The sequence below is a fragment of the Macrobrachium nipponense genome, chromosome 7 (genome assembly GCF_015104395.2).
Source record: "Macrobrachium nipponense isolate FS-2020 chromosome 7, ASM1510439v2, whole genome shotgun sequence".
NCBI lineage: Eukaryota > Metazoa > Arthropoda > Malacostraca > Decapoda > Palaemonidae > Macrobrachium > Macrobrachium nipponense.
This window is the reverse complement of record NC_061109.1, coordinates 41770428-41797995: the sequence shown is the minus strand read 5'-3', so window position 1 is coordinate 41797995 and position 27568 is coordinate 41770428. Positions and strand designations below refer to the sequence as shown.

General features: G+C 39.6%; 1 protein-coding gene across 2 annotated transcripts in view; it reads right to left on the bottom strand.

Moving 5' to 3' along the window:
* LOC135217513 (U11/U12 small nuclear ribonucleoprotein 48 kDa protein-like) overlaps positions 1-27568 on the bottom strand; it is a 251591-nt gene that overhangs the window by 3455 nt on the left and 220568 nt on the right. For both annotated transcript variants that reach the window (XM_064253468.1, XM_064253469.1), the window contains one exon: positions 93-232. In XM_064253468.1, the coding sequence (XP_064109538.1) occupies positions 93-232 (140 nt within the window). The remainder of the gene's footprint in view (positions 1-92; positions 233-27568) is intronic.

Here is a 27568-nt window from a genome sequence, read left to right as displayed (position 1 = left end):
ATTTGACAGAAAGATTTGGGATTTAGTCATTGAATACTGCCATTCTACATTTCTACACCATACATATGGAATACAGTATAGGTAGTACTAACCGGGGAGAGAAGTTCAGGTGGCTTGGCTACAGAAGCTGCATGTTTCAATGTATACTCATACAGTGCAAGTCGTTCTTCTTTGGAGAAATTTGCAACTAGCTCTCCAGCTGATTTTGGTGGTGTACGGCAGTCAGGTCCAGCTTTTAGACAGAAGTAGTTACTGCATGAGTCTAAGCAAAAGTAAGTCAATAAAGGAAACTAACACACAACAAACAAGTTAAAAGCTGTATCTAAGAAGTTTCTATTTAAAGAACACCTAAAGTAAAGCATGTAAAATATTTGAAACAATGTATGTACTGTAATCAATATATTCCACTGCATCATATTCATTACATTAGTTCAACACTATATTCCTTAACAATTTATCAAAAGTGCAAGCTAAATACAGTTACGTAAACTCATAAAGCTGTTTGATGAATCCATTAAGTATTTCTAATAACAACCTACACCAAAAGGGTACTCAACTATATTCTTATTGCCAATGACCACTTATATTTAAGTGGCTAATAATTTACAAAAAGATATTTTATTTGCATAATTACTGTTTCCGCAATCAAGGGTTTACCTTGCATGTACTTCAAAACAAAATGTATTTCATAAAAGATTTCATAATCAGAAACAGTATTCAAGTACATACATGCATTTAATGCTATACACATAATCTACATGCTAATGAAAACTTTCCCAACTAAATTTCTATGAAAATCTCTAAAACTGGTTATATAAACTGCCTGAGATTGGTGGTGCCATCACATGACCAATACACTGTACTAAATTTATAGTGTTTTGTCGCTAATATGTACATTTGTCATATACTGTATCTCTTATAGATAATAAATTTGTTGTCATACATCTGTGATAGGCTTAAAGTTACAGTCAGTGTTGGAAATAAGCATTAACAGAAAGAAAAAGACATGAGTTGATAGGTTAAACTTACAACAGTGGCCAAATTTTGCAAAGGCCATTACCATTTCAGAACAAGCTTGTTTGTTCAATTGGTTAATCAACTTTTAACTGCCTCTGGCCACAAGCCAGTTGGTTCATTATAATGCAACCAATTGGAGACCTTCCAAAATAATGTCGGAGTAAAATTACCAGTCACCTAATCTGAGCAAATATTAACCCTTAAACGCCGACTGGACGTATTTTACGTCGACATTTTTTGTCTCTCGGGTGCCGACTGGACGTATTTTACGTCGACATACAAAAGATTTTTTAAAAATTCGCAGAAAAATACTTTTAGGCCTACCAGCCGAAAACTCTTGAATCACGCGCCTTGGGGGATGCTGGGAGTTCACGGATCAAGGTGTTGTTTTGTTTACAATCGTTACGCAGGCGTGCAAGCGCGAATTTCTTTCTTGCCGCACTAAAAAGTATCTGTGACACATCTCGGAAATTATTTCGTCACTTTGACATAATTTTTGTACCATTGTAAATTAGCCGTTACATAAAGTATTATATATGAAAATGTGCGCATTTTTATGTAGAATACAACAATAAAATACTCATGATTGTAGCTTTTATCGGTTTTGAGATATTTTCATATAAATAACGATAATTGCCAAAATTTCAACCTTCGGTCAACTTTGACTCTACCGAAATGGTCGAAAAACGCAATTGTAAGCTAAAACTCTTATATTTTAGTAATATTCAATCATTTACCTTAATTTTGCAACTAATTGGAAGTCTCTAGCACAATATTTCGATTTATGGTGAATTTATGAAAAAACTTTTTCCTTACGTCCGTGCGGTAACTCTTCCGAAAAAAATTGCGATTGTGGTAATGTTTGCACCATTTTAAAATTAGCCGTTATATAAAGTTTTATATATGGAAATGTGCGCAATTTCATGCACAATACAACTAAAAACAACCCATGGTTGTAGCTTTTATCAGTTTTGAGATATTTTCATATAAATAATGATAATTGCCAAAATTTCAACCTTCGGTCAACTTTGACTCTACCGAAATGGTCGAAAAACGCAATTGTAAGCTAAAACGCTTATATTCTAGTAATAGTCAAGCATTTACCTTCATTTTGCAACAAATTGGAAGTCTCTAGCACAATATTTCGATTTATGGTGAATTTATGAAAAAAATAACATTTTCTTTACGTCCGCGCGGTAACTCTTCCGAAAAAATCATACGTGCGATTGTGGTAATGTTTGTACCATTTTAAATTAGCCGTTACATAAAGTTTTATATATGAAAATGTGTGCAATTTCATGTAGAATACAAAAAAAAATAGTTGAAGGTTGTAGCTTTTCTCATTTTTGAAATATTTGCATATAAATCACGATAAATAGAAAAAAAACCACGTTCAGTCAACTTTGACTCTACCGAAATGGTCGAAAAACGCAATTGTAAGCTAAAACTCTTACAGTCTAGTAATATTCAGTCATTTATCTTCATCTTGGAACAAATTTGAAGTCTCTAGCAAAATATTTAGATTTATGGCGAATTTAAAAAAAAAATCTTTCCTTCCCTCCACACGCGGATTCTCCGCCACAAATCTCCGAAATGCGTACATACCATTCTCGGAATATTTGCTCCGTTTCATATTAGGCATTTCATAGAGTTTTATATATGAAAATGTGCGCAATTCCATGTAGAATAAAACGAAAAATATTTGAAGGTTGTAGCTTTTCTTATTTCCGAAATAATTGCATATAAAATATATATACAGTGGTCCCCCCGTATTCGCGGGGGATGCGTACCAGACCCCCCCACGAATAGTTAGAATCCGCGAATGTTTGGAACCCCCCTCTAAAAATGCTCATAAACTATCTTCAACATGCAAACACCAAAGCATCCCTTAAAGACCATCCTTCATCAAATATACATAAAATATCCTATTATGGTTCATATTAATCTTTGAAATATTATTAATAATATTTTAAAGTAAATCTTACATTTTGTGTTTATACATAAATACATACTATGTACGTACTGAATGACTTAGTTACGTATGTGAAAATAATTCAGACCCCCCATAAGTATTCAGTCATGCACGTTTTCTTTCATATGTTACTATTTGAGACATCCATTTTCTTTTTACAAGGGAACAATGTAATGTGAAATCACAAATACCAAATGTCTACTTAAAGGATTATCCTACATCAAATATACCATTGAATTGGTATTATTAATATCATTTTAAAGTAATCTTAAACATTTTACCATTAGAAATATATAAACAGCCAATAGCAGAGAGAGAGAGAGAGAGAGAGAGAGAGGAAAAGAGAGATAGAGAGAGAGAGAGATGAGAGAGAGAAAGAGAGAGAGAATATGGAGAGAGAGAATGTTATGGTTACTGTTTAATCTCATTAAACGTAATATAATTTGTAAACTAGTACTGTATATTATTATTTTACCATAAAGATATACTTATACATACACTTCCAGCCCAAACAGAGTGCGAGATTTAAAAGAGTGAAGTGGATAGATTATTGTACTTCTTTAAAATACTATCACATATGAATTTTGAATATAGTTATATTACTATTATTATTATGCAAAAATATTAATACACATGTACAATAGAAATTCTCTCATCTCAGTAAAAGAGAGAGAGAGAGAGAGAGAGAGAGAGAGAGAGAGAGAGAGAGAGAGAGAGAGAGAGAGCGTACATTATCCTGATATATGGCAACACAGTTGTTGGACCCCAGCCAACTCGGCTTGCTACTGGAGTTCCAAGAGAAAGATGCAGGATAAAGTGCATTTTCTTTCATTCTTACGTAATTCTTTTTATTTATAAACTAAAATCTTGCTAATTCACTTTAGTATTTTCTTTAATGAATTTATATTATTGCTGTTTACATTAATATTGATATTTGAAAATTAGTAAATCATCATCCAAAAAACATACATTGCTTTAAGAGACGAGAGAAGAGAATGAGAGAGACGAGAGAGAAGGAGAGAGAGGAGGGAAGGAGAGAGAGATTATCGTAGTAGTATTTGTAAAATACTTTCACATATGATTTTTGTAATTACAGTTATTATTATTATTATTATTTGAAAATATTAATAAACATATTACGCATATATGTACCATAAAAATCTCTCATCTCAGTAAAAGAGAGAGAGAGAGAGAGATGCGAGAGATGAGGAGAGAGAGAGAGAGAGAGAGAGAGAGAGAGAGAGAGAGAGAGAGAGGGTGGAAATTTCATGAGCAGTTGATGGCAGTAACAAAACAGCTCCTTCCCCCTCCGGTCACTTAACTTGATACGTATATCTGAGTTTTAGTACCTTTTAGTACCTGGAGTTGGAGAAAGAATCTGACTGGGATTTCCTTCATTCTTCCATAATTTTTTTAAATTATAAGCTAAAATCTTACTAATTCACTATGGTATTTTCTTTAATGAATTGATATTATTGCTGTATAAATTAATATTAATATTTGAAAATAGTAAATCATTTATTTATCATCCAAAAAACATACATCTTTGTAGTAGAGAGAGAGAGAGAGAGAGAGAGAGAGAGAGAGAGAGAGAGAGAGAGAGAGAGAGAGAGAGAGAGAGAGAGAGAGAGAGAGAGAGAGAGAGAATTATTATTTTTATTATGTGATATTTAAACTTATTAAACTTACTAATACAGTATTAATCAAAATTAATATTTGAAAATTAGTAAATCATTTTTGTATCATAAAAATGTATTTAGTCATGAAAATAAACATCAAAATACACTAATTAGTGATTATTTTCGTCGGAAAATTCCGCGAATGGGCGAGTCCGTCCGCGAGTAATTTCTAGATAGGTTCCAAAGAAAAATCCGCGAATGTGTGAGTCCGCGAATCCGGAGAACGCGAATACGGGGGGAACACTGTATATAAAAAAATTCGACATTCGGTCAACTTTAACTCGTCAGATATGGTCGAAAACTGCAATTGTAAGCTAATACTCTTACAGTATAGTAATATTCAATCATTTGTCGTCATTTTGAAAGAAATTGGAAGTCTCTAGGACAATATTTAGATTTATGGTGAATTTTTGAAAAAAAATATTTGTTTACGTCCGCGCGTTACGAATTAATGCATTATTTTGTGATAATATTTTCTCTGTGTTGCTTTTATCGTTTTACAATGTGTTATATACCAAAATGATCGCAATTTAGTGTAAATTACAACGAAATAAAAAGTAACTTGTTACCTTTAACCGTTTTGCGCACAGCGCGATTTGAATACAATTATATATGAAATTTCGTTTTTGCGCTATCATATATCGCATAATTTATATATGATAATGATAATTTTTTCATTTCTGATGGTTGCATACTAAACTTCAGCCAATGACAAAAAAAGGAGCCAAAAATGAACTCTTAATCTTGAAAACTAAGTGCGCTGTGATTTTTTGAAAAAAATATTTTTTCCGCTTCCGCGCTCACTCTGAAACACCTCCGGCACACGGGAGACAATTTTTTTTTTACCGCTTCGGCGTAAGAGGGTTAATATCAAGGCACAAAACAATAGTAACATTCAGCCCAGGAAAAAACTCATCTTTAATTTCTGATGCAAATAAGCAACATCAACCATCTCTGTAAAATACGTACATTATTTACTTGGTGAAAATGCCAGCAGAAGAATGAACACTACAGACAGTACTAAAGATTCTTTGCAATTTCATTTACAAATAATTCCTCTGCTTCCTGCCAAGAAATAGGACCATCTAAGAAAGGTAAGCCTGCCCTCCCTCCCATCTACCATTGCACTATTAAACTTCTTAGAACCAAGAAACAGGATCATCTAAGAAAAGGTATGAAAGCCCTTCCTCCCATCTACCCTTGCACCACTAACCTATTTTTAGAACCAAGAAACAGGATTATCTAAGGAAAGGTAGGCCTGCCCTCCCTCCAATCTATCCTTGCACCACTAAACTTTATACTATGTGACATGACACCAGCACTAAGGCCATGTTTGTCACTCATTGCCTTTCTTGAGGAAGAAAAGTTTTCAAAAACCCACTAAATCCATTAACAAACAATGCAAAAAAAATACAGACACCATCCTACTTACAAACATTCAACTTACAAACAAACGTGATCTCAAATTACAATTGTGTTCAGAGCATTCCCTTTTCCCACCAGTAAGTTCAAATTTTGTCCTGCATGCCTAATCTACAAAATATAAAAAGAATTGTGTTTTAGGATTAAAAAACATACAGTATGTACTGTATTGATTTTACATATATCATATTGTACTTAAAGGGCATGAAGAGTACAGTAACCAACCTACAAACAATTCAACATACAAACGGCCATCCAGAACATAACTCCTTCGTAATTAGGGTGGTGTCTATAATGAAACTGTGGTAAGAGGGACTTAAGATATAGCAACTCTTGCAGTGTAGCAATAAAGTTTATATTTGCATAAGAACTCAAAAACTTCACAGAAGTAATAACTGCACTATGAAAACAATTACTCAAATTGCCTACAACCAAAATACAGTAATTTAAATATACAGGCAACAATTGCACAATCACCAGGATAATAGCTCTGTTATTGCTGGTGATCTCCACTTACAGTAAAAAATTTTCAGTACACTTTTGCCAATATATAACATCTAACAACTTATCATAATTCATGTTTTCCTATGGTTCTTTTCCCTTAACTAATAAAGAATGTTAGTACGTACTACATCTCCACTAATGCTTCAAGAGAGTTGGCCATATCCCAACAGACTCAGATGTTAGCAATGATAGGTTCCTGGGTAAATGGAATAGTATGAAGAACCCCTTTGACCTTTAAAACTTTTGTAATCTAACCAACTTTAAAGCTCATTCAACTGCCAATCATAAAATATCTGAGTTGGTCTTAATGAATCATGCTCTGTTCATAAAAGGATACAGTTCATTCAATCCTCATGATTACTGCTGAAAAAGAGAAGAAAAATTATTAGTTTGCAATCAACATAAGCTGCAAAAGTACCCACAAGTTTTAGAACTCCTTGTGACAGGAAAATAAATACTTGAGTCGAACAGCAGTTGAAATTATTTCCAATGTCTAAATAAGATTCCTCATTTGTTTGTTGCTTGCTATCTGATCTGTTCTCATCTAACTTTTTTTTTTTTTTATATTTGCTCATTGGGCCTTTCTTTAACTTGTACAGATACTTCTTTCTTTTGATAAATGCTTTAAAAACATTGGTATTCTTTGATTCACACAGTACTTGATAACTTTTTTCCACAAGTCATTTAGAGTTTTTTTATTATAAATTACTCTTTTGCTTTATATATTTAAAAGTCACATCTAAGTTATTTACAACTAATATTGTGTTTACATAAATGTCTATAAAGTATTCTTACTGTTCTTTGACTTGTACAATACTACAGTTTCTTCCAAAATATTTGATCTAATCATTTTCATAATTGGCAATATTTAGGATTAGAAAGTGAATGAGAGCTTCCCCATTTTGTTATGGTGAAGGAAGGGTCCAGTTTTCTCTAGCTCTCTTTCAAGATATGTCAGAGCATTTTACATATGCAACTATTTCACAACAATTCATCTGAAAACTATGGATATCATACATCTCTATCATAAATCTTTAGAATAGAATTACTGTGCTAAAAACATCCACAGTATGGCTGACTTTGATTTCAAATGAATCTAATTCACTAATTTCTTATTCTTAACTTATTCCTGACATTTTCAACATCACCTGACCATATTCGAGATTACTTACAATCAACAGAACTCAATAAATTTCTGCAAATGTGGGGAACAAATTGTTTTTCCCATGCAGCTTGAATACTGCTTAAAAGACAAACATACCTAAAACATTTAAATCATAACTTTGTGCAAGCAAAAAGGCTAAAAACTAGTCAAATGAACAAGTTCTATGCAAAGTGTCATTTCTTTAAGTCCACAAGGGTTTGAGGAAACAAAATGAACAGTTAGGATAAAATGGTCGAGAAATTTCTTTAAAGAATGTTCTATTCATACTATACATTATGCATTAGAGTAATAATTTTAATGTAACTGTTGAGGTTACTTAGAATTTTTCATTAATCTATGGGTTGTGAGGTCAAAGTTTAAGCTGTGCCGACTTCAATATTATCTACACAGGCTGCTTATCAGCATAGAATAGTTACTATACTCATCTGTTTTCAGTTTCTACTATTTTTGTACATGAACAGAGACTGGTACCTACCCTACAGCATTCAGAGGGAGTCCCTGGTAACTCAGAATAATACAGTATATCAATATAGATTAATGATTCAAGTCACTACCTCTAGTGTTTCTAAATCCCAGAGATAGGCATAATGATGAACTTCAAAATACTGGGTACCTGTATTTCCCTTCAAAAATATCAGCTAGTCCTGTGAGAGCTAATTAAATTAGCTCAGTGTTCTGGTTAAACTACTTAATAACAATCTTCAGGAACATAAAGTTTGTACTACTTGGATCTTTCACAAACAAAGAATGTCATCAATACTAAGCACTTCTTTCGTGAGTCTTTCGTAAGTCTTCACCTTTTATGCACATATCTACAACAATTTGGTAATTTCTCATTTTTCTCTTGTACAGTATAAATAAAATATTACATATAATAATTAATATGTATATATGAGATGGTATTCCATCTGTAAAAAGAGCCACTATACATAGTTACTATTCATGTGTAAATTTGGGTTGTCTGTACTGTAAATACTTTGAGATAGTTAAAATATCTAATCTGCCATAAATACAGATGATACAGTATGCATATTGTTTTTGTGGACAATTGCTGGATGCTGGTGCAGTAATTGTAAATGCTAGTCCCTCTATGTTCAGTCTTATATGTTAGTAAGTCAATTTAAATATTAAAAAGAGCCTTTAACACAGTAATATTTGAAAAATTATTGTGTTTTTTAATTTCACCACAAGCTTTATGATTGGCAGATTCACCTCTAATGTTTTGAAAATTTGTGCAATCCTATACGTATACAGTAGGATAAAAATTCAAAGATCTGCAATTCATAAATATCTCAAGCACATTTTGATGTTTTTTTATATACATAAAAAATGAAGAGAAAAATGTTTGAGGAAACAACTAAACATGAACTAACAAACAATTTAGTGCAGATCTGTCAACGAACTTTCACCTAAAAATTCATAGTGCTATACAAATATGCTTAAACAATAAATCTAAGGTATTTAACAAAAATAGTTCACTAATAAACCGATTTTATAAGTAGCATCATAGCTTGTGTTTGTTCAAAGAGAATGAGGAAGAATGAGGGACAAAACCTATTTAAAATAAGAAAGGTTCTATAGTAATGAAAACTTGAAAGCTTTTTCTCCCAATACTGTATTGTTCTCCTATATACACCACTAACTTTTTAAAATTACTTATGCATGAAAATCAAGTACAGTATATTAAAATTACTTATGCATGAAAATCAAGTACAGTATATAAGTACATTTTTTTATCATTATCAATAAACTATATTTCAACTATGCGCTCATACTGACTGTCAGACTCAATATACAATACTGATCAATTACCGAGGAACTTTTTTTTTCTGCTTTCTGCTTTGAGAAGAATCCTTCACTTCCAGCAGTCTTTAACCATGGTATTTTTTAATAATAACATCACAAAAATAATATCAAACTAGCTAAGTAAACACTTAAACATTATGTGTATATAAAACAAAACAAATACAGCTATAAAGATAAGAGAAAGAAAGAGATATAAAGTACATTTAAAGTCATTATCTAGTAAATACCACCAAAACCACACAACTAACATTCATAAATACAGTAACATCATTCTTGTTCATACCACTGAATTTCATATATTACCTCTTAGAGAGATATTCAAGCAAAGCCTTCAAAGAGGTCTAAATATATAGCTTTTTCTAAGATAGGAAGTAGAATTAGTTGTTAACATAAAAATCCATAACCTATCACTGTCGAAATGTTGTCATGGAGGAACTCTCTCTGTGAAAGATGAAAAACCTCAGCCTTGTTCAGTGTTTGATGTGTGTACATAGTAGCCCAACATGTCCATCCTGTCAAGCCATTTTGTTCATTGCTTAGTAATCTCTTAGACACTGAACTGTGATGCAGAAAAGTAGCATAGTATATGGTGTATATATAAGGTATATATCATATTAAAATTAATTTTACCTTTTGTTTTAGATAAAAATATATTTGCTAAGTTTATTTTGCATTTTTGACAAACCCATACTTCTAAGCTAATCTTGAATTATGTGGAGAAAATTCCTGTTGTCAAGTTCCCAAATGCTAAATCAAGTGACCAGGACCATACCAACATCAGAGATAAGATCAGCAGACCATACAACATGCATGTAGACCTCTTGAGCAGTGATTAATTCTAGCAAAATAAAAATAATGATTTACTGGATGTGTATTCCGGGATTTGCAGGGTACTATCCTACTTGGTTTTACCATGAAAAATTAATAGGTAAGGCCTATAAGTTTCCCCTCTCCTGCAAATGGAATTGGCTAATATCTACCAAATAAAACACATGCCAAGTTCCTCATTGCAGCCATGGTAAGCACGGACTCAAGTCTCTCTTTAAAACTGCTAATTGCAGCCTTTGGAAAGACCTATTTGGCCATAATATCAATCAATCTCAAATTCACTTTGTCAGCTGGTGGTGCTACACTGGAGAATTCCTCCAAAGGCAACATCTCTTTTCCTAAGGACAATATAAGTCAGGATGCTGATTACCACCCTTAAGACTAAGATAGGGATGAGATGACTTTTTTTTACCACACTCCAGTCTGGAATGGGAAGGAGTTACAGAGTTGACACTGGACAATCATACCTCCGCTTGAATCCACAACTGCCATTCTATCCCTGACATCTGGCAGTATGACTAGGGTACCCAAAGTAACTGGTATGTCAAGGTAAGCATAGTGTTTCTAATTTCTGTAATCTTTCTTGTTTGCTGCCAAGACTACATTCTTCAGTTTGTGGTGTCTATGTACACCAAATAGCCATTAACCCAAATCTGAGTGTATGAAAAAAAGCCTCATCCTGCTCAGCTACAAGTCCATATGGAGATAAAGGTTTTTACCAAGCATGCTTAGTCTAAATCTTAGCAGAAGGTATGGAAGTGGAGAATCTAAGAAAAACTGTGTCAATTGATCTTTTTTACCTCTTCCTCCTATTGTACTCTTTCCAATGACACTCCACACAGCCAGCACAAAATGGCAAATTTTTAATCAATTTGTAGTTTTCACAGCTAAGAAACCTTCGGTCTTAACAATAGGATAATCTTGCACCAGCTGGAAACCAGTTAAAAACAATAAAAGGTTGTAAAGCATGGAATCTGTGGTATCTGGCAACTCATGTGTATAAGAGGTGGAAGCTGGTCACCGACCAGGCATAGAACACTGTTACACCTTAGTCTTTCTTTGACCACTTTGGAGAGTAGTCGCTTGCTCTCCTTTCCAAGCCGGTTGCTTTGCTTGCCCATAATTTCTTTGTTTCAGTGTGTGTGTGTATCACAAAGTACAACTGTCTTAACCAAGCCAAGCATATATAAGGATCTCTTGATATTGCAAGATTTGCCAGGCAACCCTTGGCATCTCCTTTTACCCAAGATAGTTTACATGATTGTCACAGCTCACTAGTGCTCATGAGAATATTTCATATAAATCATAAAACACAATCAAATTCAACAAAGCAAATATTATGTGCATACACATGTTATAGATCAACAGTCATCACAAGATGGAAGAGCTACTTAAAATATAATAACATTAATAACAAATGATAACATGCTATTTATATAACATATTTAAGAAATATACTTATACTATAAACAATAAACAAATCAGTACAAAAGCATGACACTATCTTATACACCTACATTCTTGTTAGCTGAAGACCGAACTAGTGCTAACAACTACAACTACAATCACAAGAATAATTAATCTAACCTCTTATTAGTTTAAACACAACATGAAGCAATGTACATATATCTAACACTGAGACCTACGTAAACAGCACTGGTAAATTTAGGTATTTCCAAAAAAGGGATTTTGACAAAGGAAAAATCTATTTCTGGGCGTATGACCTGTGTCGCCCAGTGAAATGCTCCTTATAGCACCATTTCTAAGATATAAATATTGCTAAATATACCAGAGAAAAAAGTTGCATGGAATGCTAGGAATATACCCAGCTCGCTCACCCTTATAGGGTGTCGGTATAGTAACTGGGGCGTGTTAAAACCACTATCAGAGGTCTTCTGCCATTTAGTCTCTTCCTTTGTCAATCTTCCCTTTCAAACTAGGCTCCATACCAGCGCCATCTACCGCCCAATACCACTACTACTAGCGCCTCGATAGCCATTCCTGAAAATAGCACCCAAGCTTGGGGCTATAGGGTGAGGAAGCAAGGGGTGGGTTCACTGGGCGACACAGGTCATACGCCCAGAAATAGATTTTTCCTTTGTCAAAATCCCTTTTCTGGGCTAAACCTGTGTCGCTCCGTGAAATAGTAACAGAGAATTACTCCCACAAGCTTGGATATACTTTCTATAAGACTACTGGAATAAATTGCTTAAATCTAAACAGATTTTAACAATATCTTAAGTCTAGGTCCTTACTTCAGTAAGTATATACCGTATATACTCGCATATTATGCGACTTTTGAAACCTAATTTTGAAGCTAATTTTAAAGGGGTCGCATCATACATGCGGTATAAAATTAGCGTACCGTCTATGCTTTCCCAAATCGGCAGATTGCGATAGTTACTACTGGAGGAAAACAGTAGATCTTTTAAAAAGTTATGCTTTACTTGTACTTCACTGTATCCAATAATATTGTATGCATTCTCATATTACTACTGTATTTTAAAATACAAGAGTGATCGTGCGCCATTTGCATTATTTTGGTTTATACAACATGCTTAACTGTTCTAGACTAACCATCTATAATTTCCAAATCAGTTGATTAAGGCACAATACCGAAGGATTTTTTACTTTTTGTTTTACTCGGTAAAAGAAACATTTGTTACTCGAACTATTATTTTTATTTTAGGATACACAGGTAAGTGAAAATTTATTAAAGTAAAAAAAAATGCATAAAATTAATAAATTAAAATCCTCCAAAGTCGCTCTCCGTGTCCGTATCATCAAATACTGCTCTGAATTCTTCGCCATCAAGGCAGTCATCATTGTTGGCATCTTCGTATAGGACATCGTCAATTCATATGGAAGGTATAGTCTTGTCACCGTGGCGAGCTCTCTGGCGTGGCTTTTAAAGATCTGCCCTTATGCTAATTTTACAAAAACAACAACTGCCCATGTGTGACAGACCTTTGAATGTCCTTAAGACAAACCCCGAGGCTATAATTATAAAATTATAAGGGGTTTTCATTCCCAGGTTCTTTAATCTCCTTCCTATTCGGCCCTGCTCTCTCTCTCTCTCTCTCTCTCTCTCTCTCTCTCTCTCTCTCTCTCTCTCTCTCTCTCTCTCTCCTAAATCTAACAACTGTCCGAGCGAGAGCTTTTTTTATGGGACAACATAGGCCCGCATTTCGCATTTTCCATACCTATTTATTTTGTATACGATTGCCCTTTCTCGGCTGTGAAGTTGATGTCTATCCATGGCTGTGAGATGACCAGGAATAACTTGTAAGTCGGTGTCAAAGTCACTCCACACTTCAGTCAGGCCAACACTTTGCCATATCACATTCAAGCAATATTCAGTCATTGTTTCCTATCTATTATTTTGTCAGAGAGAGAGAGAGAGAGAGAGAGAGAGAGATTGAGAGAGGGGAGGGGAGGGAAGAGAGGAAGAAGGGGAGGAGAAGAGATATTGGGAGAGAGACGAGACGTGGAGAGGGAGGAAGTGTGAAGAGGAGGGGTGTGACCGGCGAGAGGAGAGAAGATCGATGAGATGAGTGGAGAGGGTGTGATAGAGAGAGAGAGAGAGAGAGAGAGAGAGAGAGAGAGAGAGAGAGAGAGAGAGAGAATCTGTCTATATACGATTGTTTATTTGCTCACTCGTCAAACTTACTCTGTTATCCTTTATTTCATATTTCCTTGCTCACCAATTTATTCTACACCTACGATATTAAGAAATCAAGATATGTGTAGAAGGGAGAACTGCCTCCAGAACTGTACAGTCAGTATGGATTTAAACGCACGTGGAACTGGTTGAAATATTCACAACAGCACCAAAATGAGATGCCATGTTGATAGAAAATCTGACTCCGTTTCTTGTTATTGCATAAAAAAAACTATCAATCGTGAACCTACGTAATTTATTTAGAATTCTGCGTAACGGAAAAAATAATATTTGATATCTGTAATGGGAGAAATGGTTTTATCTCTGTTGTTGTTATAAATATGATATTGTTAAGATACAATAAAGTTTGTTCATACTTACCTGGCAGATATATATATAGCTGTATTCTCTGAAGTCCGACAGAATTTCTAAAAACTTACGACACACGTAGTGGGAGTAGGGTGGTTAGTACCCATTCCCGCCGCTGGGAGGCGGGTATCAGGAACCATTCCCATTTGCTATCAGATTTCTATCTCCACTGTCTCCTGAGGGGAGGAGGGTGGGTACTTAAAATATATATATCTGCCAGGTAAGTATGAACAAACTTTAATGTATCTTAACAATGTCATTTTGTTCATGAAACTTACTTGTCAGATATATATATAGCTGAATCCCACCTTTGGCGGTGGGAGAGACAGAAAAGGATTTTAGGAAACATATACATGTAGATGATTGACATCTTGGTTCCTTACCTGTTAGCATAGCTGACTTCGTGATTACTGTCACCCAAGCCTGCATCTGCTTCACTAGAGTTACCAACAAGGTAGTTGGTGCGCTCTAGATGATCTGTCAACGGGGACGTGACCACAATGTGACTAGACCATGACCATACTTCCGAGGGCAACGAGGCAAAACCACCACCTAAGTTAGCCTACCAAAATACTCCCACATAAAAAGGCTAATAGAAGGGAAGTCCGCATTCGGCGGCCGACCCTACAACCATAAACATTACAAAGATTAAAAAACTCACCTACCCTTTTCTATGGGAAAGGATGAGTGCTACCTCCTGCCCCCAAAATAATGTCTGCGGCGACGTATGGCCCAAGAGAGTAACAGTTTTCGTACGTCGTTCTCACCTCCCGTAGGTAGTGTGAGGCGAACACCGAGCTACTCCTCCAAAACGTGGCACTCAAAATGTCTTTGAGGGCCATATTTTTCTGGAAGGCTATCAACAGTCCAAAATCACTGTCCTTGCAAGAAGAGTGCGCCTCCTTTATGGTGTTCCTTAAAAAGAATCCCAGCGCATTCTTGGACATGGGCATATCTGGTCTCTTGACCGAACACCATAAGTTCTCCGCAGAACCTCTACAATTCCTTGTTCTCCGAAGGTATTCTCTTAGAGCCCTGACGGGACACAGGACTCTTTCTGGCTCTTGACCAATAATCTCCGCCATACCCTTGATCTCGAACGTCTTAGGCCAAGGGTTGGAGGGGTTCTCATTCTTAGCCAGAAACGTCATTCCCAAAGAGCAGACCGCATTATGCCCTTTGAAGCCGACGTGCTTACTAATAGCTTGTATCTCGCTAACTCTCTTCGCCGTAGCCAGAGCAGTTGGGAATACAGTCTTCTTCGTCAAGTCTCGCAAAGACGCAGAGTGAAGAGGTTCAAAGCGACTTGACATTAAAAACTTTAGGACCACGTCTAAGTTCCAAGAAGGCAATTAGGAAGAGGCACCTTGGTGGTCTCAAAAGATCTCAATAGATCATGGAGATCTTTGTTATTGGCTAGGTCTAGACCTCTATGACGAAAAACCACAGATAAAACACTTCTGTAGCCCTTAATGGTCGACACTGCAAGCTTCAAATCTCGTCTGAGATAAAGTAGGAAGTCGGCGATCTGGCTCACAGAGGTCGTGGTAGAGGAAACTCCTTTCTTCTTACACCAGCTCCTAAAAGCTGCCCACTTCGATTGGTAAACCGCGATTGATGATGGTCTCCTCGCAGTGGCGATAGCTTTAGCCACAGGTTTCGAAAAACCTCTCGCTCTGGCCAGCTTCTGGATAGTCTGAACGCAGTCAGACTCAGAGCGTAGAGGTTTTTGTGGTACCTCTCGAAGTGGGGCTGTTTGAGTAGATCTCTCCTTAAAGGAAGATATCTCGGAAAATCTACCAGGAATGACATCACCTCTGTGAACCAGTCCGCTGCGGGCCAAAAGGGGGCGATTAACGTTAACCTCGTCCCTTCCGAAGCTGCAAACTTTCTCATCACTTCCCCCAGGATCTTGAAGGGGGGAAATGCGTAGAGATCTAGACCCGTCCAATCCCATAAAAGGGCGTCTACTGCTACTGCTCCCGGATCGAGAACCGGGGAGCAGTAAAGAGGAAGTCTCGCCGTTCTTGAAGTTGCGAAAATGTCCACCAAAGGACATCCTCAAAGACCCCACAGCTCCTGGCATACGTCCTGATTGAGGGTCCACTCTGTTGGCAATAACTGTCCTTGTCGACTGAGGAGATCCGCACGGACGTTCTCGACTCCGGCAATGAACCTTGTCAAGATCGTGATTTCTCTCGCCTTCGCCCAAAGCAGAATCTCTTTCGCTAGAGCGAACAGGGAGCGAGAGTGCGTTCCTCCTTGTTTCTTCAAGTATGCCAGGGCTGTGGTGTCGTCCGAATTGACTTGGACTACGCGAAGGGAGACTTTGTCTTGAAAGAACCAGAGCGCTAACTGAACGGCTGCCAGCTCTTTGAAGTTGATATGCCAGGCTACCTGTTCCCCTCTCCAGGTGCCTGACACTTCCTCCACCCCTAGTGTTGCTCCCCACCCCGTGGATGACGCGTCGGAGAACAACACTAGGTCGGGGTTCCGAAGCTTGAGGGACATGCCCTCCGACAGCTTCAACGGATCGAGCCACCATCTTAGATGGCTCTTTACCTCTTCTGAGATGTTTAATATCATTTCGAGGTTGTCCTTGTCTGTCCAGCTGTCCGACAGGAAGAACTGAAGAGGTCGGAGGTGTAGCCTCCCCAGGGAAACAAACTTCTCCAGCGAGGAAATGGTCCCCAGCAGACTCATCCATTCCCTCACCGAGCATGAATCCTTCCCTAGAAAGGCTGACACTTTTTCTATGCCTTGTTGCTGACGTTCCTGGGACGGAAAAGCCCAAAAAGCCACTGAATCCATCTAAATCCCCAGATACACGATGGACTGTGTTGGGGTCAGATGTGACTTTTCAAAGTTCACCAGAAGTCCCAAGGACGCAGCTAAAGACAGAGTCGTTTGCAGGTCCTTCAGGCACCGGGTCTGCGAAGAGGCTCGTATGAGCCAGTCGTCCAGATAGAGCGAGATCCTGATGTTGGAAAGATGGAGCCACCCCACCACATTCTTCATTAAGATGGTGAACACAAATGGGGCCGTACTCAGTCCGAAACAAAGAGCCCTGAACTGAAAGACCTTTCCTTTCAGGACGAACCGAAGGTACTTCATAGATTGGGGATGTATCGGGACGTGAAAGTAGGCGTCCTGAAGGTTGAGTGATACCATCCAATCTCCAGGTCTTAAGGCCCCCAGAACTGACTGAGGTGTCTCCATCTTGAACCTCTGCTTCTCTATAGAGGTTCAGACGACTTACGTCCAAGACCGGCCGCCACCCTCCCGACTGTTTCGGAACTAGAAACAAGCCACCCTCCCGACTGTTTCGGAACTAGAAACAATCTGTTATAAAATCCTGGCATTGCCAGGTCTAAGACCTGTTCCACTGCTCGCTTCTCGAGCAGGTCGAAAAGTATCTTCCGCTTTTCTCGAGGATACGACGGGGAGGGGAAAATCCCTGGGAAGTGGAACAAGTCAGCGGGGCAGCTTTACGAAAGGGATTTTGTACCCCTTCTCTATGATGTTGAGAGACCAGGTGTCCGTCCTCTCTTCTCTCCAGGCTTCTCCAAACAACTGCAGCCTGGCTCCTACCGGTGACTGAAGGAAGGATCTCTCACTTCTTGCCCCTAGACTTAGCCGGGGCTCTACCTCTAGGAAGGCTTCTTCCTTGGGGTGAAGATCTAGCTGAAGTTCCTCCACGAAAGGGCTTCTGCTTTCTACTAGATTGGGCTCCTGAAGACGTGGAAGGGCCAGTAGGACGTCGCGACGACTGAGCCAAAAGGTCTTGAGTGGCTTTCTCTTGAAGGCTTACTGCCAGATCCTTCACCATAGCCTGGGGGAAGAGATGGCTCGAAAAAGGCGCATACAAAAGCTCGGCCCTCTGTGCGGGAGAGACAGACTTAGCTGCAAAATTGCAATAAAGCAATCTCTTCTTTAAAACGCCTGCTGAAAAATGAGAGGCTAACTCCTCCGAGCCATCCCTGACGGCCTTGTCCATGCATGACAATACACTGGACAGCTCCCCGAGGCTAATCGAATCTGGCTTACAAGACTAGTTGTCTAACATTCCCAGACACCAGTCTAAGAAGTTGAAGACTTCCAAGGACCTGAAAAGGCCCTTCAAAAGATGATCCAGTTCAGAAGTCGTCCACGAAACCTTCGCTGAAGCTAAGAGAGATCTCCTAGAGGCATCCACAACACTGGCGAAATCTCCTTGCGCCGAAGTAGGAACTTTCAGACCCAACTCTTCACCAGTTTCGTACCACATCCCTGCCTTACCGCTAAGCCGAGATGGAGGCAGGGCGAAAGTGGTCCTTCCCTGTGCTTTCCTAGATTCCATCCAGGTGTTAACCTTACGGAAAGCCCTCTTGGTCGATAGCGAAGTCTTCATTTTAACAAAACCAGGTGTTTTGCTTGCTTTCGACGAAGAAAACTGCGAGGGAGGAGAAGGCGGAGCAGAAGGAAGGAAGGTATCCCCGAACGAATCACGGAGAAGCCGAGCTAAGACTTGGTAATCCGAAGAAGCAGACGTCGAAGGTTGTTCTCCGTCAACCTCTTCAGAAGAGCAGCTTAACTCCCCTTCTTCCTTACCAGAGTGAAACCCCGAAGGAAGAGGCAAAAGACCCTTCGCTCCGAGTCTCATATCTGAGCGATGTCGAGAAGAAGTGGGGAGCGGACCCGAACCAGAATCCTTCACAGTCACAGGGTCAACCAAAGCTTGAGGTGAACATGATGTTGCACGCAGTCGTGAAGCGTCAGCAAGAGACTCGGGAAAAGCGTCCGAGTGAGAGCAAACTTCCACGTTCGCGTCCAAAGCGCTTTTACGAACTCCTCTACAAGTGTCCAGCGGAGCGTCCATCCTAGCGTCCATCCTAGCGTCCAAACAGCATCGAGCGAAGTGTCCCTCCGAACGTCACGCGAAGCGTCCTTACAAACGTCCCGCGAAGATACACGATCTGCATTCTGACAAGCGTCACGTTGATCGTCGACACGAGCAGGTCGACGAGGAGCAGAAAAGGAAGATGCTCTTTCCTTACTACGAGGATCCACACGTACTGAAGTCCGTCTAACAGGCACAACTTCGTCGTCCGCAAAAGCGTCGAGATCGGAATGCCGATCGTCCTCTCGCCGAGAAGAGAGGGGAGCGCGATGAGACCTCTCTCTCTCCAAGGGAGCAAGAGTCAATTGATGTCTACCGCCACCTCTAGACGAACACTGGGGAGAAGAACGAAGTCTAGAGGGCGAAACAACCGGAGACGGGGAAGAACGAGGAGAAGGCGGAGGAGACTGTCTGGTCCTTTTGACCGGCAGTCTGTCGTCCTTCCTGCGACGAGGAACCGTCTCCCTCTGCTTAAGCAAAGCATCCAATTGACGTTGCATAGCGAGTATAACTTCAGTCTGAGAAGTCTCCTTGCGAGGAGAAGAGCTGTGCCTGTGAGAAGGCGAGGGGCGAGGGAACGCCTTCTTCCTTCTCACAGGAAAAGCCCTGGCTCTAGAGCGACTGGGGCGCTCGAAGGCGTCATCGTCAGATGACGTCCTAGTCTTCTTCTGGGGCGGAAAAGCTACGCTTTCCGGAGAAGACCGCCAATCAGACAAAGCATGACATGAAGCGTCTTGATCTTGAAAGGCCCTCTTCAGAGGCCGCGAATCCGGACGAGATTCCCACCCCTTGCGCGGGGAGGACGCGTCGGAGGACGAAAAACAATCCTTAAGGAGGCGTGCTCGAGCACGCTCCTTAGCAGCCTGGGAAGCGTCTACAGGAGCTGCTGAAGGGATGTCAGATCGGTGGGGGATCCCCGTAACCCTCCTTCGGCCTTCGACATGCCCTCTCCCTGAGTCCTGGGAGTCCGGCAGAGGTCCCAGCCTAGAGGCGCTATAGGGCCGATCTGACGCCCCCTCCACTTCACTAGGGGCACTATCACTGCACTTAGCACTTTACCTATTTTCAAGGGCAAGCACTTTGGATTCGAGCGTTTTCAACGAATCCAAAATAAGCGAAAGGGCATTACCCTCCGCAGACACCACTTGAGGGCCCGAAGGCAACACTACGGGGTTAGGAGTTACAAACTCTACAGGAGGGTTAGAAGGGGATACATTAATACCCTGTCTGCTACCCGATTTACTCCTGGAGGAAGACCTCCTGATCCTGTCACGCTCTAATTTATTAACGTAGGATTCATACGTCTTCCATTGCAAATCAGTCAAACTTTCGCATTCAGTGCAGCGAAAATCATACATACACACTTGTCCCCTACAACCTTTACATACTGTGTGAGGATCAACCAAAGCCTTTGGTAGCCTCACCTTACATTCATCCTTCATACACACCCTGGCGCTAGCCGAACTAGACCCAGACATCTTATTTAAGGAAAAAACCAAGCCAAAATCTAAACAATCCAAAGTCAACGTATGCCTAGCTATCGATCCAATATCAAAAAACCAAAAAGTCAAGAGGATACTCAAGCAATAACAGTTTTCCAAAATCCTGAGGCGGAGGTGCTGTAAACAGTTGTTTACAACACCGGCGACAGAAGAAATCTGATAGAAAATGGGAATGGTTCCTGATACCCGCCTCCCAGCGGCGGGAATGGGTACTAACCACCCTACTCCCACTACGTGTGTCGTAAGTTTTTAGAAATTCTGTCGGACTTCAGAGAATACAGCTATATATATATCTGACAGGTAAGTTTCATGAACAAATTGGCAGATATGTGATCAAACACATGGTCGGACCAAAACAGCCCAGCCAGAGAGCTCAGCTCATTTTGTAAATACTACTATTGTTTGGCGTGCTAGGCTTACCCGATTCATTTAGGTGTGCGCTGCAGCTGCTGCTACTGCTACTCAAATAATCGCATTTTTCTTACTAATCCCAAGAGTTGACCATGGAAAATCCCAAGATTAACCAAAAATCCCAAGATAATAAAATAATTGATGTATGCCAAGCCTTGGAGTCCTAAATATTTACTCTGTCTATCAGGAAAAGATACTAATAAATTGAATTGACGGTATCTTTCCTGAGAGAGAGAGAGAGAGAGAGAGAGAGAGAGAGAGAGAGAGAGAGAGAGAGCGAGAGAGAGAGAGAGACGAGCAGAGAGAGATGAGAGGAGAGAGAGAGAGAGAGTATATTTAACCAGTGGGCATTAGTACATATGCAGGCAGTGTGTTCATGCTTGTTAAAAAATGTGCAGTACGTGTAATTCATATCTGGAAGACAAAAAAAAAAAAAGAATTTTGTTGCTGTCAGTCGCATGGACTGAATTTACAAAGAGCAGGGAACAAATCTTGACATTCCTCGAGAGATTAGAGAGATGAACCAAGGCCATCTAGGATGAACTCTCTCCTCTCAACTATACTGTAAGTGTTAACTTGAGTCTCTGAAACCAATAGGTATTAAGCACACGCGCAACTGTATGTGTGTATTAAAAAATGTGCTGTACCTACAGGTAATACCTACATCTTGGAAGATAAAACAACCAAACAAATTTTGTTGTTGTTAGTCGCCGGGGATATAAAGGGTGTGACCAGCAGACAGAAAGATTAACATTTTTCCAGAGATTAAAGAGCTGAATTTTGTTTTGAAGGTATGTCAACCGCGTTAGTAAATGGGTATCATCTTCTAAAGAAATTTTTTTCTCTTCTTTTTGCAGAAGAATCTTCAAACCATTTTGCATTCAAAGTAATGAGAAGGAATCATTCTATTCTTCATGTAATCAGTAAAATACACTAATAAAAACTAAAACTACGTACTGTATGCAAAACACACACATCATTGTTAGCTTCGCGTGTGTAAACGTTCATTCTAAGATTGGTTGGTTGGTAACCATGGAGATCTGTTATCCAATGACTACCCTCTGCTTCTGTTCTATTTATAGACATATGCCGTGGATGGCACTAGGTTTGAACGTTGCCATGTTCGTGATTTTCTGGCTGCTGACGGCAAAAATTACTCAATAATTTTCTTTATATAATTATTTCTTCGTGAAAACAATAATATAATATGATCATTTTAACTTTAATGTATAGTGGTATGAAAAATACCAGTGTGTTGTAGCGATGCGTCATCAATATAGTGGTACAAAAATACCACATGGTGTTGTAGCGATGCGTCATCAATATAGTGGTACAAAAATACCACATGGTGTTGTAGCGATACATAATCACAAAGTACAAATCCTTTACCCGGACCATCCTCAAAATTTTACGACTCTTCAACTTCAAGATCGATATGGTGAAATATATTACATATATAGTCATACTTATTGTTAAAATTCACAAGTTGAACTGCAAAACGTTATTATATTTTGATTGTTATGTACATATATTTTTTTGCGTTTTATGGAATGTTTGTTTTGAAAATAATAGCTATTAGTGAACATATGGTATTAATTGTCCCACTATTTTATTATAGGCGATCTTAATTATCTCACATTCATTTAATAGTATTATATTAATATTTATTTAAATAAACTGTAATTAATAAATAACAATAATGAAAAACATAAAGGGAAAAATGTTTTTGCTGCTGTAGTGATGTTTGTTTGATTATGCATCTGACCTCTCATTTCCGAAATCTGAAAAATTCCAAAAGCCGAAACATCGGAATGTGTGTGTACTGCACATTTTTTAAAACACGCACACGTCTACACATTTACTGATACCCGTTGGTGAAAGACTCAAATTACAGTATTTATTCCTGAGAGAGAGAGAGAGAGAGAGAGAGAGAGAGAGAGAGAGAGAGAGAGAGAGAGAGAGAGAGAGAGAGAGAGAGAGAGAGAATGATTTAGGACTCCAAGGCATGTTATTTTTACAATTATTTTATTATCTTGGGATTCTTTTTTAATCTTGAGATTTTCTATTCAATTCTCGAGATTAGTAAGAAAATTACAGTAACTTGACTAGCAGCAGCACACATCTGATTGACTCGGCCATTAGCACGCTAAACCACCAACCTTATGAACTGACGCTCTCGGAAAAGGAACTCGCATGATACATAAGATACATGACAAAACCACTGTTTATTGGTGAAAATTTGGGGGTCGCATGATATGCGAGATCGCATGTTACTCGAGTATATACGGTACTATCATCGGAAACAATTACTGGTAAGGCCTGTGTGATTACAGTGTTAGCAAGCAATACTATATATTTTACAAGTACATGATTAGTAGTTAATTATAACCATTACAAGAATGGTTCAATCATACAATCCAAGTGAAAACCCCGAGAAGAAGGCTAGAGACTAAGCGAGGCGGTTAGGAGAGAAAAGGAGCTAAAGAAGGACAATGTACGTATTATGTACTACTAGGTATGTCAGCATGACTAGGCTGTGTTAGGGGAAACAATATTTCCCCCCCGGCCACTGCTGAATTAATTAAGGGCTTTCAAGGATTTAAGATAGTGGTGATTAAATACTTGAATTCCATCCTATATACTTCTTTAAGGTCATCAAAGCTCATGTGGTGGAAGTGACTTATTAAGGGAGCCGCCGCTCGGACATCATGTACGTGTGGAATGATTCCGGTTAGCCTATCTAAAGTTATAGAATCGTCACTTTAATCACTTAAATGAGACTGTTCCACCACCTCTCGAATGAATAAAGCACCTGAAGTTTTATTTGAAGATCTGTCTAAAATTGATCTGAAGCTCTGACTTGACATAGGGATAAATCTTGTGGAAGTGGGGCCAATACATATTTAATAATTGTCGCCCAGTGAATCTGGAGATACTAGAACTTCTCTGGATGGAAGAAAATCAATATGATTTTGTTCTAGCTAGCACAAGTACTTGGAATCGATGAAATTATGAATCTGATAATGTGGAACCAAACTGGAGTACCTCCTTGAAGCAGAATTGGTCGTGGTAATAATTTTAGCTGGTAGGCTCTTCTTAAACAGGGTCCTAAGGAACGTAAAAGCCAGATTCGTATTCATCGTCATAAATATTGGGTCTTTTTAGGGAAAAGGCTAGCTTGTTAATATAGAACCTTACTGCTTAGAAAAGGAAGTCGTAGGAACTAGGGGAGAGATTAGTCAGGACTGTCAAGTCTCGTGACAATTGCTGAAACGTTTCCGCACAGTTGCGGACCTCTCCATAGACTTCCGTTGTCTGATTCTAAGAACTAAGTGTCAATAGGGTCCATATTGGCATCTTCTTGTGCCGTGAAATTCATAAATTCTATAACTTTAGGACCCTCCAAATCCTTGAGGAAGCGTCCGCCGTCCTTGTTATACTAATCGTGCCAGCATGGGGTTGGGGGTCCGTCTGAGGCGGAGTCCCAATTCCCCTAGTTACGGGTCACCAATGCTCTTGAGTCTGTTGAGGGTTAACAGCCCAATCCGTCCTTAGAAGGATGGGAGTTAGCCTAGAACTTGCCTTAGTAGATTTATTGGAGGGAAAAATTAAATCCTCTGCCAGATGTTCCAACCTATCTGGTATCCGTGGCCTGGGCCATGGGGTCCAGATTGAGGGCACATGAAATATTGTAATTTGTGGTTGGATTCTATGGCAATAATTCTACTAGGAGATCTGGATTCTGTTGGCTGATCCGTCTAAATGACCTGTTGTCTAAGGACTATTCCGACTGTAGCGGAGTTGTCCTTGACAATGCATCTGCCACTAAGTTCTTGCTCCTGCCAAGTGGGTTGCTGACAGGTGCCATTGTTTTTTGTTGTCAATGAAAAGATTGTTATCATGACCTGATTATGTGGCTTGGTTGAAAGCTGTTTTCTGAAGAGAGTTACTAAGAATAGAAAACTGTCATGGCTTCCAAACACTGTTATGAAGCTAGTAGGACGTTGGGAACCAAGTGTCCTGAGCGTTTCCATATTGGGGGTAGTCTCCCAAACTGCTTAGTGAGGCATTCATATGGACCACTAAACTTGGCGGAGGGAACCATTCTGGTGATGATTTTGTCAGATTCTTGACTTCTGTCCATGGACGGGGTCTTTGTAAATGTGCGGGATGCGGGAACTCTGTCTCGCAATTCCCTGCTCGCTCTACAAACCCGGAATATAGGCTTCCACTGGCTTTTAGTAGAGTCCATTTTACTGACGCGAGTTGGAGTGAACCTGGAACTCTTCCTGGTTCCTCCGGGATGCTTGTCTGCCTTGAGGAACTGTCTTGCAACCTTGCTATTTACTTTCTTTTTTCCCTGGTGGGATCGAAAGTTGAGTGATTGAGGTCCCATTGTTTACTCAACAATGAAACCGTGGTGTCGGAGTATGTAGGGATTCCTTGTGATTTGGAATTCTAGGAATACCAGAAACTTATCACTTATGGTTAACTTGAGACATTCCTTGGCGTTTATAGTTCAGATGAGCCAGTCGTCTAGGAGATTACTAGGCTTATCCCTTGTGTACTCAGTTATTGCACTACTGTTTCCACTATCTTGTAAACATTCTGGGCACTCTGATAAGCCCAAATAGCCTTACTTGAAGGCGTAAGCCTGTTGCCTAGTCTGAAGCCTAGGAAAAGGCGGAAATGACTTGCTACCGGAACGAGATAGTAAGTATCTATAAGATTATAGGTATTGTGACGGCCCTACGGGGAAGTAAGGTCCGTACCTGCGAAAACAGTTAGCATATGGAACTTGTCGTATTGAATACTTGAGTTTCAATGAAACAAGTCTAATATTACTCTTTGTTTGAATGTAATTACTTCCTTCTACAGAAAGTCTTAGGTGTCCTTTATGTCATCCGGTATTTGGATGTTGATAAATTTCGGTTGATGGAGGAGGGCACTTCTCCCTACTCCATACCGACCTCGTGATACTATGCTGTTCTAACAATTGCTGATTCCCAGCGGTTCTTGAATAAGCACCGCTTTTCTCCTACCTAAATAGTCTAACTGGTTCGTCGAAAGTCGGTTGTGCCGGCTTCCTGTGAAGTCTCTTCCTTGCCAGAAGTTCTTCCGCCAGCTGTAAGGAAAATTGCTCTGGCTCGGCTACCTATTGTGAACCTGTTGTATCCGTGACATACACGTGGTTCTAATCGGAGTCCGTATGGCTGGGGAAGAGGTAAAGAAGCCGAGCTTTGGTGCTGCTGAGAGGGCTGTTTCTACAGCAGCACGGACTGTTGTGGCTGACCATTTGAGGTGGATGGTTGACCTAGCTGGCCTACTGGAACAGCTTGTACCACTGTTTGAGGTTACGTCGTCTAGGAAGACTAGAACCTCTTGCTCCCTTCGTGCCCGTGGGCTGTGTTCCCAAGAATTCATATCTCCTCTTAGGGATCAAGCCCCAGCGAACTCGCAAGCTCTGGTTGACCTCAGCTGCTTCGCCCGGGATTCTGCTCACTATGGTCTCAGGGAACAAGATTGTTCCCCAGCCGTGCTTCTGGGAGTCTGGGTAAAAAGTCCTCTGAAGAGCTTCGTAGCACAATTTTAGTTCAATATGCCTACCAAGAATGTCGCCAGGGCGTCTACCCGCACTCCATTTCTCCCAGAGAGACCACGGATGGTAAATCCGTCTCTCTGATATAATGTATAGATTTGTCCATTGCTGTACCCTGAAGTGTAATCTCTACTACTTTAGAGGTACACGGAAAGGAGGTGGTGTCTAGCACCACAAAAATCGTGAAAGGATTATTGTGGCGTGCCAGTTTGGTATTTGTGCATTCCCAATCTGCCAGGGATTGAACCCAGGCTGATTGAGCTTGGTCTCTGGGGAAGATGACCATTTCCTTAGGCGTTTTGTCTTCACAGATCAGTGCGTTCTCAATCAGACGTGTATAGCCTGAACAAGGGAATTGGAGACCCAGTGAAAGGAACTTGAAGTCCTCTATTGGCCGGGTTCTCTTCCCCGCCCTCAATCTTCTGCATGCCCTCTGAGAAGAGGGCCTGTGTTGGTAGCCCCCAAGGATTACTGATTTGAAGGGACACAATTGGATCTGTCTCGTACTGCCCAGAGTAGTTGTGGCTTTCCGGGTTGGGGGGCTCCTTACTTTGAGGTCTCCTAGATCTTCAGTCCTTCTACTAACGACTGAATAGGCTGACCTGACATTTATATGTTTGAGAACAACTGAGTTGTGGTGTTATCTAGAACTGGGCTGAGTCAGGATACCTATCTACTGTCTCAGCAAGCTGGAAAACATGTTGGGTTAAACCTGAGATCCTAGGATCTGGGTTTAGATGCCTTTGTGTTCGAT